Here is a 19947-nt window from a genome sequence, read left to right on the forward strand (position 1 = left end):
GCACAGCCACTATAGAAACCAGTACTGAGGCCCCTCAAGAAGTTAAAAATAGAACTACCATATGATCCAGCAACCCCACTTCTGGAAATATAACCAAAGGAAACAGAACCATTACCTTGAAGAGGTATCTATATTTTCATGTTCCTTGAAGCATTATTCACAAGAGCCAAAGTAAGGAAACAACTGAAGTGTCTATCTGTGGATGAATGGATCAAGAAAATGTGGTGTATATATACAATGACATTAGTCTCTATTAAAAAAGAAGGAAATCGTGTCATTTGCAACAATATGAATGAACCTGGAAGACATTACGCTATGTGAGACAGGCCAGGCAGAAAAGGACAAATACTGCATGATATCACTTACAAACGGAATCTTTAAAAAAAAAAAAAAAAGTTAACTCATAGAAACAGAGGGTACAAAAGTGATTGCCAGGAGCTAGAGGTGGGGAAAAGAGAGGTTGGTAAAGGATACAAACTTTCAGCTGTAAGATGAATATGGTGTTAGGATCTAAAGTATAATATGGTAACTACAGTTGATAACACTGTATTGTATCACTGAAATTTGCTTAAAAAGTGGAATCTACATTTTTTTTAAAGATTTTATTTATTTATGTGACAGAGACAGCCAGCGAGAAAGGGAACACAGCAGGGGAGTGGGAGAGGAAGAAGCAGGCTCCCAGCGGAGGAGCCCGATGCGGGACTCGATCCTGGCACTTTGGGATCATGCCCTGAGCCAAAGGCAGACGCTTAACAACTGTGCTACCCAGGCGCCCCAGGAATCTACATTTTTAAAAATCATCTTAAATGGCGCCTGGATGGCGCAGTTGGTTAAGCGCCTCTCGGTTTCAGCTCAAGTCGTGATCTCAGGGTTCTGAGATCAAGCCCTGCATTGGGCTCCATGCTTAGTGGGGAGTCTGCTTGGGATTCTCTCTCCCTCTCCCTCTGCCCCTCCCACTTGTGTGCACACATGCTCTCTTGCTCTCTTGCTCTCTCAAATAAATAAAACAAATCTTTAAATAAATTGATTAAATAAAAATCATTTTAAGAAGTCATATGATAATTGCAATAAAACAAAATTTTTGGTACAGTATAACATCCATCTGTGATTTTTAAAAACATAAAGAACTCTTAGAAAATTAGGAATGAACAGGAAATTTCATTAAGCTGATACAAGTGGCCTAACAAAAACCTTCAACCAGGGGCACCTGGGTGGCTCAGGCGGTTGGGCATCTGCCTTTGGCTTAGGTCATGATCTCAGAGTCCTGGGATCACGCCTCCCGTCAGGCTTCCTGCTCAGCGGGGAGTCTGCTTCTCCCTCTTCCTCTGCCCCTCCCCCTGTTCCTTCTCTCTTTCTCTCACTCATTCTCTCAAATAAATAAAATCTCTGACAAAACAAAAAAACCCTTCAACCAAAATTATACATCACACATGATAAAAGCACTCCCTATATATAAGGATGCCCGCACTCACCATGATACTCAACATTCTACTGGAAATTCTAACCAGTGCAGGAAGGTGAGAGTGGTGATAGAAAAAGCATAAAAATTGAAAAAGAAAGAAAAAATATTTACTGATTATTTGCCATTATCCACACAGCAATTTCAAAACAATTTACAGCCAACTTTGAAAATACATTCAGTAAAGTTGCTAGATGCAGGAGTTCAGTAATTTTAAATAATGTATTTCCAGGAGCACCTGGGTGGCTCAGTCATTTAAACCTCTGACTCTTGATTTCAGCTCAGGTTATGAACTCAGTGTCATGGGATCGAGCCCTGCAGCAGGCTGCACACTAAGCATGGAGCCTGCTTGAAATTCTCTCTCTCCCTCTCTCTCTTCCTCACCTGCCACCACACACACACACACATGCTCTCTCTCTCTCTCTCTCTAAAAGGGGGGAAAAAAAAACGTATTTCCATCAGCTGGATCCTTCAGTTAGGAAATTTAATTTTAAAAAAAGATAAAATATAAAACGGTAGCATAAACTATTTGTAAGAATAAAATTAACAAAAATATTTAAAATATATGTGGAGAAAATTATAAACATTTAAAGCCATTGAAATAGGGGCATCTGGGTGGCTCAGTCAGTTCGGTCTCCGACTCTTGGTTTTGGCTCAGGTCATGATCTCAGGGTCCTAAGTTCAAGCCCTGTGTTGGACTCCATGCTCAGTGGGGAATCTCCTTGAGGATTCTCTCTCTCTCTCTCTCCCTCTACTTCTCCTTCCTCCCCCCCACCCATGTGCTCCCTCTCTCTCTCTCAAAAATAAATAAATCTTAAAAGCTTTTAAAATAGACTAGAGAAATATAATACTTATGGAAGAAATAAACCAATCTAGTAAAAGTTTTAATTCTACTTAACCTATAAAAACAATGCAAATATAATAAAATACCAACAGAATTTTAGTAAAACCTGATTCTGAAACTGAAATAGAAGAGCAAATAAGAATGGCTAAGACAATTTTAGAGATAAAGAGTGTGGAAAAAGAAAAAAAGAATAGAATATGGGAGGGAATGTTCTCACTGCATGAGGGCTCAAGACTTAATGCTTTCAGAGTAATTAAAATGGCATAACAGTAAACAGCTCGATTTAATGTGATCATAAGCGCTTTTGATTTTATTTGTGCTCTTCTGTCATTTTCCAATTTTCTACAGTAAATATATATTAGTTTTATAATAAAAACAAAGCTAAAGAATAGATACTTTTAGAAGTTTTCTCATTGGATAATGTCAGTATCCTGAGTTCACCCTCCAAGGACCGAGTGTAGGTTGATTTTACCATAAGCTCTCTATTACAATGGTAGAAAAAAAGCATTTCTCTCCTGGATTAGCCTAGAACAAAAGTGGCAGTGACAAATAATAAACTTTTAAAATAACTCAACTATAATATAATTTACTAATTTCTGGTTACATTTAATCCTAGCTTGATATAATTAATCTAATTCCGGTTGCATAAAATCAACAATGCTATCATATGCATCAATCTTCTTGCTCCTCACTACACAACATCTAGGTTACTGGAGGTAACATAGGCAGATATAAAAATATGACATATTTTCATTGAATAATACATCATGAGTTGTATCTTCTCTTAATTTCAGTAATAATAGTAACAAAAAATATACTGACAATTTGCAAACTGAATTCGTCTTTGAACTTAAATATTCTTGGTTAAAGCTAACACCACATCTTCCTTCTCAAGTACCATAAGTTATAGGTTACTTTATATTGTAGTGGAACAGTTTCTATAATTAATCTTCCAAGAAAACTTTTTAAAGGTACAAATTTGTTTTCTAAACAGAATAAATTTTTTTGTCAAGGTAAAGATGTTTTCATTCACTTATTAGGCATAGAAATTTTTAGCTTCTTTATATATAGCTCCTTAATTCACATTTTTTTCCATTTTAAAGTATATATCACTAGTAATTCCTTGAGTTATTTTTTACCAACCTTACAAACAAAATGACCAAGCTGCAAAATCTCACTTTGGCAATATATAAAACTGAATTTAGAATTATACGATTCAGCTATACTTTAAAATTCCTGCACAAGACTGACTGAACCTAGCTCTTCCTGTCTACCAAAATTCAAAATTCAAGCTTCTGGGTAAACTGGAAGGTTGTCTGCTTTTGATGGAACTTCATCCAAATTTTTATAGTAAGTAATGTTCCATTAAAAAACAAACCTAATCAAAATGTAGTCCACTCCCTCTTTGAATAATCACAAGATTATTTAGTATTCCATTTGTCTTATTTTAAGATTAGTTTCTACAAATAAAAGTACAAAAACACCATCATTATAACATTGCAGTTTTATTATCTATACTCTAAGGCATTCCTATTTGAAGATTAATCCCCATTCCTACTAACATTATAAATGTTGATTTATGACAACAAACAACCAAAAGATAAATGAAGGAGATTTACAAGAACCTTACAGGAAAGCTTTTCCACTCATGTTTAAAAATATAACTTCTTTAAAAATATAACTTTAGGGGTAAATAATCTGTTTTCCACTGTAATAGGAGATTATAAATACTATGTATACTAAAGCAAGAAAAGACTGTGTTTTCTAAAATGTGTTGGAAAAATAAGACCCCAAAAATATTTCATACATTTTCTCATTTTAAACAAAACTATAAAAGTCAGGCAAAAGAAGAGGTACTGCTCATTTTTATATAAATAAATAACTTTATAGAATGACTTTCAATAAACCAAATGGTAAACATTTACTGACTACCACTAACATTGAGAGTTGGCTTCAAAGCAAAAAAATATATATATGTAATTGAAGAACATTCTGAATTACTGTAGAAAACATCAAGAATTTTTTTCTAATAATTGTATGTGCAAATGAAATTGTTCTTGAAAAAGCAGTGATAACTGAAAATATGATTATATATTTTAAAAAACAGCTATTGATAACAGAAATCTTTATTGGAGGCAGGAATATTTTAAAATCAATAGTACAATAAAATAAGTCCTTAAGAAATTGTCATATTTTTTCCTTACTTGTAATACTTGCTCAATTAGCTTATCACCCACTGACCAACTAGCAGGTTCATGAATCAGATCACTTGTGTCTTTGATCCTCCAAAACAAACACAGTTGATTTATATAATGACTGTGTTCTCAGAGTAAGAGGTTCAAAACAGCACCAGGGTGAAAGTAAAAGTGAGAGAAGGCCTCCAATAACTTCTCCCTTTGGCTCCCAACCAACCTGAATCCCTCCTAACTTCACTCGGTTCTTTGATAATGCCATTAGATAGTCTAAAGCCTATCCCCTCCATATATGTGTCTAGCTTGGCACGATGTAAAAATTTGGATGAAGGTATATACCTAACATAAATGTGTCTATGTGTCTACCAAGAGAAACAGAATAGGAATGTTCACTGCACCACTATTAATAATATCCCCAAGCTAGAAACTGACAATAGAATGGATAAATATATTGTGGTATGTTTACTTTGAAATATTATTCAACAAATGAGAATAAAATACAAGACTATGTAACAATATGGTCTCACAAACCTAAAGGCTGAGCAAGAGAAGCTCATTTCTGTCTAACTCCGTCCAGGGTACTGGAGGATGAGCTGTGTGACTATGGGGTGGGACGAGGCTGAGAGAATGGCAGAAGGGACTCTCAGGGGGCATTAACAAGACTCAGATCCTATTCACTACATCATAGACTCCATCAAGAAGCCTGCCCATGAGCCACGGGAAGGCCCTACCCACAGATCCCTCAACAGGCCCACACTCACCCACAGCATTCTATGCACCTTACCCACACACACCCCCACCCTGCGGTCAGCTCCCTGTGCGAGCTCCCAGTGGCAGCAGCCAGAGCAAACTTTAGGAAAAGGCTAGTGAGAATGCATAAAAAGCCAGTCTAAATCTGAGGGCCAGGAAGAGACCACAAACTTGAGTTTTAGTGCCATTTCTGTAAAAACAGCAGAGTCTGTGGGCACTTGGCCAGATATCTTGTAGGATCAAGAAAAGGCATACAAGCTTAAGAATTCCACCACAAGAGGGAGGAAGAAGCATGGAGCAGGTGTACTCTAGAAAGGCTGAGAAAGCCTCAGAATACCTAGCAGGGCTGAAGGAAAGTATTTCTCTCTTGAAGGCAATTAGTAAAGACCCCTGGTAGGTGACCGCTACGTCAAATGTGAGGATGGGCAACGCAGAAGTTCAAGGAATGTGAAAAATCAAGGAAATGTGACACCACCAAAGGATCGCCAATAATATAGTAACTGACCCCAAAGACATGGAGATCTGTGAGGTACATGATAAAGAGTACAAAATATATTTTTTAAGGGAACTCAGAAACACAGAAAGACAATTCAATGCAATCAAGAAAATAGTACATGAACAAAATAAGTTTAACAAAGAGACAGAAATTTAAAAAGAACCAAATAGAAATTCTGGAGTGGAAGAATACAATGAGTGAAATGAAGAACGCAATAGAGAGTGGTCATGGAAAAGAACCAACAGCGTCCAGAACAATATGGATCAGGCCAAAAAAATCTACGAGACAGAAGACCAGAAGTTAGGAACTTTGAAATTACCCAGACAGAGCAGGAAAACAAACAAACAAACAAACAATGAAAAAGGATGGAACAAAGCCTACATGAACTATGGAATACCATCAAAAGAACCAATTTATGAATTACTGGAGTTTCAGTAGAGTGGAGAAGAGAGTAGGAAGTTTATTTGAAGAAATAATGGTTGAATTATGGAAAACGGTATGGAGGACCCTCAAAAAAATAAAAAACAGAACCACCATATGTATGCTCCAGCAATACTACATCTGGGAATATACACAAAGGAAATGAAAACACCAACTCAAAAACATATCTGTACCCCCATGTGCAGAGTAGCATTATTTACAGTAGCCAAGGCATGGAAACAACCTAAGTGTGCGACAGATGGATAAAGAAATTGCGATATGTATCACACACACACACACACACACATACACACACAGTGAATATTACTCAGCCATAAAAAGAAGGAAATCCTGTCATCTGCAACAACATGGAGTGACCTCGAGGGCATTATGCTAAGTAAAATAAGTCAGACTGAGAAAGACAAATACTGTGTGATATCCCTTATGTAAGGAATCTTTAAAAAAGCCCAATTCACAGAAAAAGAATAAAATGGTGAATACCAGGGGCTTGGAGGGAAGGGATAAGGCAGATGTTTGTTAGGGTGCAAACTTCCAGTTGTTAGTTAAGTTCTTCAGATCTGATGGACAGCATGGTGATTATAATTACCAATACTGTATTACACCCTTGAAACTTGCTAAGAGAGCAGATCTCAGTTGTTCTCACCACAAAAAAGAAATGGTAATTTTGTAAGCTGGTGGAGGTGTTAGCTAAGGGTATAGTGGCCATCATTTCACAATATAGAAGTCTATCAAATCAACACACTGTAAGCCTTAAGCTTAACCAACGTTCCACGTCAATTATACCTCAATAAAGCTGACAACAAACTTTAAAGGTAAACATCTTTAATTAAAGGTAAACATCTTTAAATTTGTATCTTCTGAGATCATGAGACAGTATTTTCAAATGCAGTCCTTTAACGTCATGTTTCCATTTACTCAACGATCTATGTTACTCCTACATGGAATAAAAATATAAAGCAGGGGAGCTTTTCCGTCAGCAGATCTCTTGGAATTTATCTGTGGAAGTTCACTCTGACTCTGAATTTTAAAAAAGGTGCTTGGATGAGACTGAAGAGTTCCAGAGAAGCTGCTTTTCCTGGGGGCCGCCTTTACACTCTGTCACAGCCTCACCACCTTCAGAGTCCGCTGCCTCTCACATGGACTGTTACTGTGTCCTCATCTTCCTTATGCGCCTGCTTCCAATTTCTTATTACTCATACATTTGATATTCTCACTCCTGCCAGGATAATCCCCCTAAAGTACAGGTCAGTCATGAGATTCACCTACCTTGAAATATTAGGATATTGAGGTGTTAGGAAAGGCAGTCTCATACGTGCAGTCTTTCGACCCCCACTCAGCCACCTAAGAATGGGTCTGGGGCTTGGAACACTTCTCAACAGATAAAGAGCCCACAAAGCCTGTGCTGGGCTTATCACCTTGTGTGATACCCGTGTCAGGTCAAAGAATGCTCTTTTGTCTTTGCTTGAAGTGTGTGCATCATCTGGCACCTGGCCAACCTGTTAGATCTGTCCTCCACAGGGAGAGGACGGAGTCTTTCTACTGCAGCACAGGACAGGTAGGCAAACTGCCTTGTGACAGCCATCGGGAGAGAGCCATTGCCCATGGTGGACTGAGCCCATCTTGTTCTGTCTCTTCTCTATGTAAGTTAAGCGTTGTTCCATTCAATGCTTGATTGTGCTGTGATTGTGCTGTGTTTTTGATGACTCCAGTAATAAGATGCAGTAGGCAGAAATGTTTGGACTTCTATTTCTGGTGGCTGGCATTGTGAGGATCTCTGCTATTCTCCAAGTAGTTGGAGTCCTCCCCGGGGATCAGTAACCAGTACATGGTGCTTTATTCTTGGGATTAATAACCAGTGCATGTAATTTGTTCTGACATTACAAATCAAAATGTGTGTACTATAATCAGATTCAAGTCTACAAAATAATATTCATAAATTAAAAGTGGAAAATGAATCTATGTATTTTATGTGAGTTCCCACAGGAAAACTTAAAGCATGTCAAAAAGGTACTATAATCTCCCATGGTGAATACCTTTTACTTTCATTAAGAATATCCTAATTATACATTTATTAGAAAGCTGTATTTCCTATTCTATATCCCATAGGCTTCCTAATAGCCTTTCTTAAAATCTTGGAGCAGGGTATCCCTTCATTCTAGGTGACAAAAATTCTCACCTATAAAAAAAAATGTAATGTCAACCTTATCACCTATCCTTTTATTATATGAAATACATGAAAGGTTTCTTTCCCAATCAAACCCCAAATAATTAGACTTCAGATATTTCCAGAGATTATCTGGGTTTATTGCCTGCTCTAGCCCATGCTGACTAAGAGATTTAGGACAAGTTGAAAGAGTCTCAAGACTCTGAGGAACTGCTGGACACATGTATTTCAGAACATGTAAAATACAGAGAAATTCTTTTTAAATCCCATATGCTCGCCAAGCAGAGGTCACCATTATTAATACTGCACAATTCTTCCTTCCAAAATCTGTATCTGTTTCTTTTGTCTTTTACTATGAAGCTACAAAGCTAATATACATATTCCCATTGGAAAAGATTCAAACCAAATACAAATACAGAGAGGAAAACACGAATACCCCTCCTACTCTAGTGCCAAACACGTTAGCATATATATATTTCCAGGCCCCTTTCAGGGTGTTTGCGTGCACACGCACATGCACGCACATGCGCACACACCACACACAGAATCTGCTTTCTAAATTCATCCTTGTATCAAAGTTAAAACACCAGAAAATTCAATAACCCGGAAGCAACATATCAGGGCTACATTAGTTTAGATCTCCACAAAATGCTGACTGAAGTAAATCTCAATATGAGGACTTCAGCTTTTACTGAGGGTCAAAATAAGAAGTGGTTGGTTAGCATTGACCACAGGATAACTGTCAAAGATCTTGTCCCTTATTACCTATTCCTTTCAGTCAGGAAAAAAAAATCAATTATGATAATTTCCTTCTAAAATCCCTCATAAGGGATCTTTTGGGCTGATGGAAATGTTCTAAAACTGAACTATGATGATGGTGACACAACTCTGTAAGTTTACTAAAAAGCACTGAACTATAGGCTTAAAACAAGTAAATTTTATGGTGTGATAATTACACCTCAGTAAAGCTGTTTGTTAAAAAAAATGATGGCAGGGAAAGATTACTTCTTCTGAAGAACTTGTTTGATCCTCTGATAAGGCAATGAGAAACAAAATACTAAGGGCTCATACACATGTGTAACAGACACTGTTCTAAATGCTTATATTGACACATCCAAGCCTGTCAGCAATCTTAGGAGGAAGATCTTATTACTACCCTCATTTTATAGTTGTAAAGACTGCATCACATAGAAGCTAAGCACCATACCCAAGGTCACAGAGCTTGTAATTTGAGCAGGAATTTGGATCTATGACAACTGGGTCCTGGGTTCATGCCCTTAACCTATGCTAATGACTCCCAAAACCACATGAAAGAGTTCAGGCCAGGGCAAATTTAAAATTCAAATACAGAAATAGCTTTATTTCTGGTACAATAGTATCCCCCTTTCTCTACATGTTTATGTTATATTTTAATTTTGTTAATATTTGTTTATACTATAAAAGTCATTTCAGTCTGTTTTAAAAAATAGATATTTTACTTGTCTTATAAATAAGTTCACTCTATGTATTATAAATTCATTATATACTATTATTGTAAATACATGAACTATTTACTTCCTAAAATAAACTCTATTAGAAGTTACTATTATTTATTTTTCCTATATTCATCCATAATAATAAAATCCTGAAAGCAATGCAAATCCATACTGCTGTCTAGAATCAGCACTACAAAAAGTCAGTAGCATTCTAAAGAGCTCTAGATAGAAATTCCACAATAAATAAGACTTTGTATTTAAATTCCTAAGATTGTTTTTTCACCAAGAGGAAAGGTTGGTAACTTTAGCGACATCCTATTCTGCCCTCCGGAAGAAAGCAACACTGACTTTCCTTCTGCGCACATGAACAGAGAAAAACACTACCCCAAGGATGAACACGACACAGTCTGAACACCTGAGCTGATGGAAACCAGTAAGGAAAGCCGGCAGCAGCAGAGACACTTAGGAGGGGCTCAGGCAACTGCGCTTTAAGAAGACGTCACGGGCACAGGAGGTTAAGCAGACTGATTCTGGACTTCCTGTAAGTTACCAACCCGAATTCTTCAAATCGTGCCGGAAACACTTCACTTTTGTCCCTTCGATACAAAATTTCTATTTTCACAAACAGTGCAGCCATTCCAACAATAGTTTAATGGAAGGCAAAATAACTATTTTATACTAAGTTAATAAAATGAAATCAACAATATCTGATGTTATCGACTAAAGCAGGAAAAACACATCTAAGTTCCAGAACACCACGCAGTGGTGTGTGTGGACAGTGTCCTCCATATCGTGGGCACGAATACCTAGTGGACCACACTATTGTATTAATAACAGTGTTATTATGCAACACAAAGCCTGTACAGCCGTGCACAGTGGCCACAGCCGAGCCCTTGCCTGCTCGGTGCCACACTATATACTCAAAACCAACAAAGATCCTAGAAGAAAATATATGTTGGGAGGAATTCACAAGTTAATTTGGTTAAGATCACATATAAGGCACTGAATGACTACAGGAGAAGGACACACAAAGCAAGTGATGCCCTAAAGAGTTTTGCATTCTTCATATAAAAGTACACGGTGTGTTCAGAGATTTTAAAATCCATACCTTAAATTCTGTATGAAACGTCAAACCTAGGACGTACAACTTCCTACGTATTTCAATTTTCACATCACATACCCTAATAAATAGTCAAAACACTAGCATGCGTTTAATACAAAAGAACCAACTTGTGATATTTAAGTAACACAAATTTCTTATGAACAATGTCTGTTTCAAAAGAAGGTAGAGCTGTAGAACGGCACGAAAGAAGACCTTAACAAACGGAAAGGCATCTCACGTCCTTGCGTAAAAAGACTTAACACTAAAGATGTCAATTCTTCCTTTGTTGAACTATACATGTTCAATAACATTAACAAAAAGACTAATGGTTTGTTTGGTTTTTTACTAGACAGCTAATTGTAAAGCTCTAGTGGGAAAATATAAAAAGAAAAAAAAAAGATTTTAAAAAAGACCATTGTGGCAGAATAAGAGGTCCTACCAGAGATTAAATATTATTTTTAAACTGCAGTAATTAAAAGAGTCTGAGACTGGTGCGAGCATATCCAGATCTCTGGAGTGGAACAGAAAGTCTAGGAACACGTCCAGTGATGGCCCTATAGCAGAACTCGAATGAGGGAAAGGCTAGATTATTAAAATAAATGAGCTCGAGGTAGTTGAGAAATCATTTGACAAACAACACAAAGAACGGATCCATACCTCACAATCTACACTGGATACATTCCAAATGGATCACAGATTTAAATATTAAACTCAAACCATATATGTACTAAAAGACAAATGGAAGAATTTTCATCATGTGTTCATCTCTACAGAACTGGTCAAATAAATTATATCAAATACATAAATTAGAATGAAAAAGCTCTTTATGTCCTTATATGAAACAATCTCCAATTCATACTGATAAGCAAAAACAACAAAAAAAGAAAGATCAGGGTATATGTAAAGTATAAGGGGACAAGATGATGGGGAAGGAATATTTATACTTGCCTATGAAAGGATACACTTTTCCCAAAAGGGAAAATGTATAGCTAGAAGGCTTACATGGAAGGGGAGCTTTTTCCTATATGCTCTTTTTTTTTTTTTATCTTTCAGATTTTAAGCCATAGTATTCTATTAACTAGCTTTAAAAAAAGATTATTAAAAAATTGTAAGGGTACAACTAACCACTGTTTCATTTTTCAATATGGTCTTTTTATTTACAGCAAACTCTAAGCAAGAGCAAACATGTATTTCTAAATATTTATATATTCAAACACCTTATCTATTTACATTTTATATATTATAAAAATTTGCAAAAACTCAGATAAACACGTGTTTCAGGATTATAACATAACTATGATAAAAATGTAAGGCAATGATTAAAAAGAAGAATAAAGGAATATTCAGTTTTCATGAGACATCACCTTTTAACAAAAATGCATGATTAGTTTGCGTTAGTAATGTCAAGAAGCCTTTGGGATAAGAGGTTACGGCCCAGATTTGAGTTCGTTTTATCCTTCTGTATTTTTCCTTAAAACCCAATAAAACTTTTGTTTGTGGTGTATACATCCACACACAGTCATGTGTACATACATGTGTATATATAACAATGACGACAAAACAATACGTTTTAGTTAAATAAGTGCTTTCTTCCTGTAGACTCATTTATCACCATATCATCTAAAGACCAGTATTATCATATGTTCTAGTGAAATTATGACTACATATTTTCAGTACTAACTAAAAACCAGAAAACTTATATATATTAGTGTGAGGGTAGAAATATTTATAACATTTACAATTTGACAATGCAAAAAAAGTTAAAATGGATCAGAATAAATCTGTTTCAAGGCAGTTTTGTATTTTACTGCATAGAGGAATTTGAAAGGTATCAATCAAAAAAATAACTTTGGAATGTTTCATTAAATACTTCAAAATAGACAATGTATAGGGGTGCCTGGGTGGTTCAGTTGGTTATGCGCCCAACTCTTGGCTTCAGGTCAGGTCATGATCTCAAGGTCATGAGATTGATCCCTGTGTCGGGCTCCATACTCAGCACAGAATCTGCCTGAGATTCTCTCTCTCCCTCTCCCTTTGCCCCTCCCCCTACTCATGTGTGTGTGTGTGTGTGTGTGTGTGTGTGTGTTCTCTAAAATAAATAAATAAAAGCTCAAAAAACAGAAAATGTATACAATATCTCAGAACAATATTTTATTATTTTTATAGCATCAAAAACTTAGACATCAAATTTGTTAAATACATGAATATTGAAAAAGGAATAAACCAAATCTATACTATCTACCTCTATTGTCCATAGATTTTAACTTCTCTAAAAAAAACAAAAACTTTTTCAGTGTTAGTCTTTCAAAGAGTTATACCAAATTTTCTTGCTATATGTGGTTATTTTCCATTCATTGGTCTACCAAGCTTCCCACATATTTTAATTACTTGTCTTTGAAGAATAAAAAATGCACACATACAATTCATTCCATTGATAGTTTCAGATAGCTTTCAGTTATTGGAGGTTATTAAAACTATTTGCCAGAATAAAAATAAAGTAGGAAGCAAAAAATATTCGGGATATGTGTAAAATAAAATCTGTAAGTAGTACAATAATATCAAACTAGTTTTATTTCTGAAAAACAGTAACAATAGACAAATGGGCTTCAAGGAGTTAGCATTTACAGTGAATGCCGACCTCAAACCAGGGTGCCCCTTAAGTAACGAGAGGTTCTCAGGTATCAGCTTGAGCTCTTAACTGACGATTGAGTTGAACACGTTTATCGTGTGTTCACACGCATATGAATTCCTATGTATGAATTCCTGTTCTCTGCTGTCCTCTACCTTACATTCAACATGCACAGAAGAAATAAACCCTTAATGTGTGGACGAAAGAAGGATTACATGAATGGATGCCACCACATTCTTTAAAGCGAGATTTTCCACTTGGTATATATTTATTACAGAAAAAGTTCTGTTAATAATCAAGGCAAATTTCTATACCACACAGCTGTTTTTTAGAAAAATGGAATTGCCTTTGGACCAACTGGGTCTACCACAATTCTGAGATTCGAAAGCGGCAGCAGTCATCCTCCAGACTGTTCTCCTTTGGGGCATTGGCCAGCTGGTGCTATGTACTCTGATGTTCAGGCCACACAAGAACTTACTCTACGTCTCTCAGGCCCGATTGTTCCTGCTCTCCCAGGTGCTATATTGTTAGGATCCTACAGACATTTAGTCGAAATGAAAACATCACCTACACAGGGAATGGGAGAAACAGGCCTATGGGGGAATTTTAGTAAAGCCCTGAAATAACCTTTTGACCCCAAGTTAAATTTGGTATTTTGGTAAAGACCTTTAAAGCCTTAAAGAGTGTTACTTGGCTCAATGAATGATAATGTTGTATACAGAAAACCGCAGAGGCTTAGGGTTCTTTCCTAATGTATCAGTGAACATTAAAAGATACTACACTGGTTTACACATAAACTCCCAATATCCCACTGAAAAAATCTTTCTGAATTCCAATTGCACTTACTGTCAACAACTGAGTATCTAGTATTTCAAATACCTAACGTGGACTCCATAAAATCATTAAGAACAGCTCTCTGTCTTGAGCTGTATCTTCTTTATTTTTTTTTTTTTAAAGATTTTATTTATTTGACAGAGAGAGACAGCCAGCGAGAGAGGGAACACAAGCAGGGGGGGTGGGAGAGTTAGAAGCAGGCTTCCAGCGTAGGAGCCTGATGTGGGGCTCAATCCCAGAACACCGGGATCACGCCCTGAGCCGAAGCAGACGCTTAACGACTGCGCCACCCAGGCGCCCCTTGAGCTGTATCTTCTAAACCTTCTACTTGTTTGAGCATCATACCACAATCTATAGACATCTTAAGTACCAAACAAATATTTGTAGGTGTGCTGTTATGTAAAGGGAATATCTCTTCCGTTAGCAATATAAAATGCAAATCAACAAACCAATGAAAAAGGTATAAAGAAATTACTAAAGAACAGAGACGAAGTAGAACAAAAGAGAAGGAAAAGTATGATAAATTGGATATATGAAGAATGCTATTAATCAACATTTTAAGGATGAAAAAATGAAACAAAGAATAAAAAGGGAGGGCATCTCCTCCATGAAGGAAGCAAGAAAGCCCTAGTTTTGTCATTATCTAAGCTGGAGTATAAAATACACTTATTTAACTTAAATAATGAATAATCTTTAATGAATATTATAGTTCTCTTCTGACTTTATCTAATTCATACATGGTGATGGGAACAAATAAGCAATAAGTCCTTGTGCAGATAAAAAACTGATATTCATGATGTCCTAGTACATAAATTATTTTAAGATGTTCTATATGACAACTCGGCTAATACATTTAATCAACAAGAAAAATGAGGGAGAGGAAATGGTATGTAATCAGCCCAGGCAGAATCTGATACTAAGTTTGTTTGATTCTGGGTGTTCTTTTTGGCCTTTCTGCAAGTTATTCTTGTTTGAAGGTTTGAGGAAGAAAGAAAAATCGAATTAGCTGATTCTCTGGGATGGGAGTTAGCTAGATATAATGCACTCAAGTAAGCTTCCCTTCTTAAATCACTTTTTTGGGTCACGTACCCTGTTCTTATCACTCTGTAACATAATTGCCAAAGTTATTGAAAATCTTTCAAACCGATTCTAAGGTCCTCTGGGAAGGGACTACACATTGCCTGACACATGGTGGAAACTCAATATTTACTGACTAAATCAATGTTTTTCAGCTAAAAACTGAATGATAAAACCTACTGATAAGTAGGGCCTAATCAACCTAGTAAATGAATGGAGAAGATAAATAAAATCTGACACTTTAATGTGTATATTTGTTATATCATGAGACAAAATCTTTTCCAAACAATGCCTGTGTAATAGTCCATTTTCAAATATAACTGGAACATTTCATTACCCAAATTTCTCCCCAAAAAAATCTACAGAGGAATTTCTAAATGTCCTAAGACCTAAATCTTGGTTTTTTCTTTTTAATCTGTTTTCATTTAAGAGGAAGAAAGCATCTAAAACCACTAAGTTCTATTTTCTTACATTCCTATCACTTAAAAACAGATGAACTGATTTTTCCTTTTTGAAAAAAAATATGTGCTGGCTAGTAATAACATTCAGAAAATAGAGATTCATGGTGGAAAACCAATTCAAACTAAACCACAGCAAGGCTCTTAGAAAAATATGATGTTTTAGTTCTAGTTGCTTAATGTGGCTCACAGTCTAGAATAAGAGTATTTTTTAATTAAATATGTTACAATTTTACTCACCTGAGTGCTTCCTCAAATTTGTGGATTTTCTTTTGAGCATCTTCTTTCTCTTTATCAAGTTCACTCTGCAGGTCATGAATCTGCCATGACGAAGACATGTAAAAGTTACCAGAAGACAAGCACTCAGAGAAGAAATACAATGAAACAGTCATCTTAAATCTATTTTTAATGTAAAATTACATTTCGATATTTCAACATAGAGACTTGGTTAACCATAATCATTTACCACACAACCATTTCAATCCTATACTTCCAATACCAATTTTCTGGCCAAAGTTCGTAATTGTTTGAGTCTACCTATATGTGGATTTCCTGTAAAATAAACTGATGTGTAAGAAATTCAAAAGGAGCAGTCACTTATGAATTTTTTTGAACTTACATAGTAGCCAAAGGAAAGGAATCGCACGAGATTCAGGAGAATAAAATCATGTGTCGATATTCTGCAAACATACACAGGTTTTGATGAAATAGCTCTCTCTTCCACTATTGGGAATGGTTTGTATAACCGTCCACTGAGTTTGGGAGGCAGTCGCCCCACGATGAAGATCTCTTTCCTAAATGTAGCATCCTTTGAGTCGGTGGGAAGGGAGCATGAATAATGAGGGCTAAACAAAACTTTCTCTTAACAGAAAACTCTTCACGTGTAAATACAGATAAGCACATCCAACATGGACATCATGTGGACCTATAGGGAAAGGAGAGTTTGGTACAGCTGGACAGAAAGGGAGGAGTAAAAGGGCAGCCATGCTTCTACACACAAGGCAACAGGGGGTACGGAGCCATGCTGGTAGGTGAGAAAATGCAAGCCACTTAGTGGGGTGAGGACAGGGGCTGCATATCCGCGGGCAACCCAGGTGAGGCTGACGGCACCACTGGTGGGTACAGGGGACGGGAGAGAAATGACAAGCACAAAACCAACAACACACACAAACACGTGCACGTGCACACACACATTCACAAACCTTTTCAAACACTGACAGCACTAGCCCAAAATGCCTGTACTTGGCTATTTATATTAGTTTGGATGGAGACCTCTCCATTTCAAAAACCTTATACTCTTTGACCTTTTCCTCTGATAATTCTCTCGTGTTTTTCTCCTTTGGTGGTTTAGTAAAATAAATAAATAAAATCAACTCTGTTTGTAGACTGAAAGGAGAGAGAGGAGTGAGGAAATCTTCCATGAGTTTGTTCATAGTCTCGTATTCCATGAGAATATCAAAAAGCTTCTACTGGCTACTATGTGACCAAGAGGTGAGAAAACAACTGGAAACAGGAACACGCAGGGTGGTGGCGAGCATAGGCCCTCGGGAAAATAAAGACAGGGGACCCCTCTCCCCCATCTCTTAAATGGTAAAATTAAAATACCTCATAAGTACCTACCTTATTAAAAAGAGAAAGAACAACTAACCTGCCTTGCAAATTTTTGCCACAACATTTATTTTACTTTACATGGGGAAAAAAGTCAATTGTCCAAAATTTTACCAGGTCCTAGACTGAAATCATTGTCTTACTTACATTGGATCCCTGGCATGTATTACAGGCTTGGCACATAGTAGGCATGCTGAATTGGAGTAGAAACATTGATAAAGCAACAGAAGCACCATCCCAACAGTGATCTGGTCTCTTTGATGTGCAGAATCAAAGAAATTAAAGCCCAAAATTAAACTCAGAGATGACCCAATGCGGACATTTTGGAAACGTATGTTTGTTTTGGCTTTGGTTTCTTTTCAAAATTTATTTATTTGAGAGAGAGCATGAACGGGGGGAGGTTCAGGGGGAGAGGGAGAAGCAGACTTCCTGCTGAGCAAGGAGCCCGACATGGGGCTCGATCCCAGGACCCCGGGATCATGATCTGAACCAGAGGCAGATGCCCAACCGACTGAGCCATCTGGGCACAGCTTCACAATTATTTTTAACCTATGCTTCGCTAATAGTCAATAAGCGAAAAACTACCCTCCATGCCCTATCTTTTTAAATAACAGCTTAGCACATTTACCTCTTCTCCTAGCCATTTTTTCTTTTAAATAATCCGATTTATTTGATCCAGATAGCTGTTTCCACATTTTTTAACTACGCATCCCTTCTCTCAAGAAATTTTTCCAACATCTGCATTATTTTAGACCATGTACACAAGAAACGTTTAATTTCAGCTGTATTTTAGTTAATTGTGGCATCCAGCATTACTTTTTTATTCTTGAGTGGTTTTTTTGTTTTGATTTGATGTTTTGCTTATCCTTAGGTAGATGAAGGTACATCAGCTAGTAATTTTATTTTCAAAAAGAGTATCTCAGTGACCTGTCTCTGAGGTTTCACGCATCCAAGAAGGTCAGCTGTTGCCTTGGCACACAAAGTTAAGGTTGTCAATGAGATTACTGAGTCACAACATTTTGGCCTATCAACAGAGCATATGCCACCCTACTGTCTTAAGACATTTAGATTTGCAACCAAGGAGACCAAACTGACCTGACCTTTGCCCCTTCTCACCCCAGCCTGGATACTTATAAACCACTCTCTGTACTGAGGATCAAATGTCCTCAAATCCCTTTCCTGGTTTTTATCTGATACAGGGTGAATCTTCCCAATCTGTATACACAAACTTTCAAGAAAGTTCTCTCCTACCTTTCCTTCATGTTAATTGATTCTGAGCCCCCTTCAGGAATATCAATTTGTGGTCTACCGGTTTTCTGTTTTCTGCTTTAGTATCTGTTCTCTGCCTGTCGCCTGCAGCCCGCAGGGTAACAGTCTGTCCCTCAGATCACAGATGGGGAGCTCCAGGGCACCAGCGCCACCTTCCCCCGTGCCCACATGGATGTATGTCTGCTGCTGTGTTTTCAGGTTCTTCACAGCCTTCCCACGACAATTACCTCCACCTTCGCTCCATCCTTTTCTTTCCTTATGACGTATGTTTCTCTTTCCTAGACGTTGTACCTTCTGGTACTCTACGGATTAATTCTTTTGATGTTTTCTTTTGAAGTAATACCTTTCAGAAGACACTCCTTTCTTGGAGTCTCCGAAAGTGTAACACTTTCCTTCCTTTGCTTGGCACTATTTTGCCATAGACCCCATTAGAGCTCTGTTCTCCCACTCGTTTGTAAACGGCATATTACCCGATTGGATTTGGTGCTTGAGCAAAAATGCAGGGGGCATAACCTCGCTTCCATTACGTGCCTGCTAGTGCGGCCTCCTTCTCGGGGCTGCAGAGCCAGTCCAGGTCCCAGGAAGGCCCCAGGATGGTGGACTGGGGATCTCCGCTGAGGAGGGCTTTCTCTCCACACCTCACGGCTCACTTCTGCGGGACTCCGAAGCCATAGGCCATACAGGGAACTCAGGAGGAGCCGCTGGCGGAGCTACCGACCACTCAGTAATATTTTATATACTGGCACTGTGTCTCCGATGCATGGCTCTTCGAGGGATTTCCCCTCTGTTTCCTGCTAAGCTTCTCCTTCTCTGGGACTCAGAACTCTCTGCATGAAAGCAAAATTGAGGTTTACCTCTTTAAGCTAAAACTTCAAAAAAATCACCCATCTTTGAGAAAAATCTATCTGAAGTTACATGGTGATTAGGAGTGTGAGCTCTGAAATCAGACTGCATGGGTTTCTACCCTCCTCCGCGGCCGGTTACTTAACACTGTGCCTCAGCTGTGTCCCCTGAGGAAACAGGGATAACAGTAACTATGTCTTAAAAATTGTGATGGGTTAATAAGTTACTCCATGGAAAATATGTAATTGTGATGAGTTAATAAATTATTCCATGGAAAGCTCTTAGAACAATATTAGGAACATAATA

General features: G+C 37.3%; 1 protein-coding gene across 12 annotated transcripts in view; it reads right to left on the reverse strand.

Moving 5' to 3' along the window:
• The window catches only part of CEP112 (centrosomal protein 112), a 437573-nt gene that overhangs the window by 313075 nt on the left and 104551 nt on the right, over positions 1 to 19947 (reverse strand). For all 12 annotated transcript variants that reach the window (XR_015721256.1, XM_087854195.1, XM_045813972.2 and 9 more), the window contains one exon: positions 16162 to 16241. Coding sequence is in view for 11 of the 12 variants with exons in the window: in XM_087854195.1 (XP_087710321.1) it covers positions 16162 to 16241 (80 nt within the window). In the remaining variant the exon portion in view is untranslated. The remainder of the gene's footprint in view (positions 1 to 16161; positions 16242 to 19947) is intronic.

The sequence above is a fragment of the Ursus americanus genome, chromosome 23, assembly GCF_024610735.1.
Source record: "Ursus americanus isolate L20-20 chromosome 23, mUrsAme1.1.p, whole genome shotgun sequence".
In the NCBI taxonomy this organism is placed as follows: Eukaryota; Metazoa; Chordata; class Mammalia; order Carnivora; family Ursidae; genus Ursus; species Ursus americanus.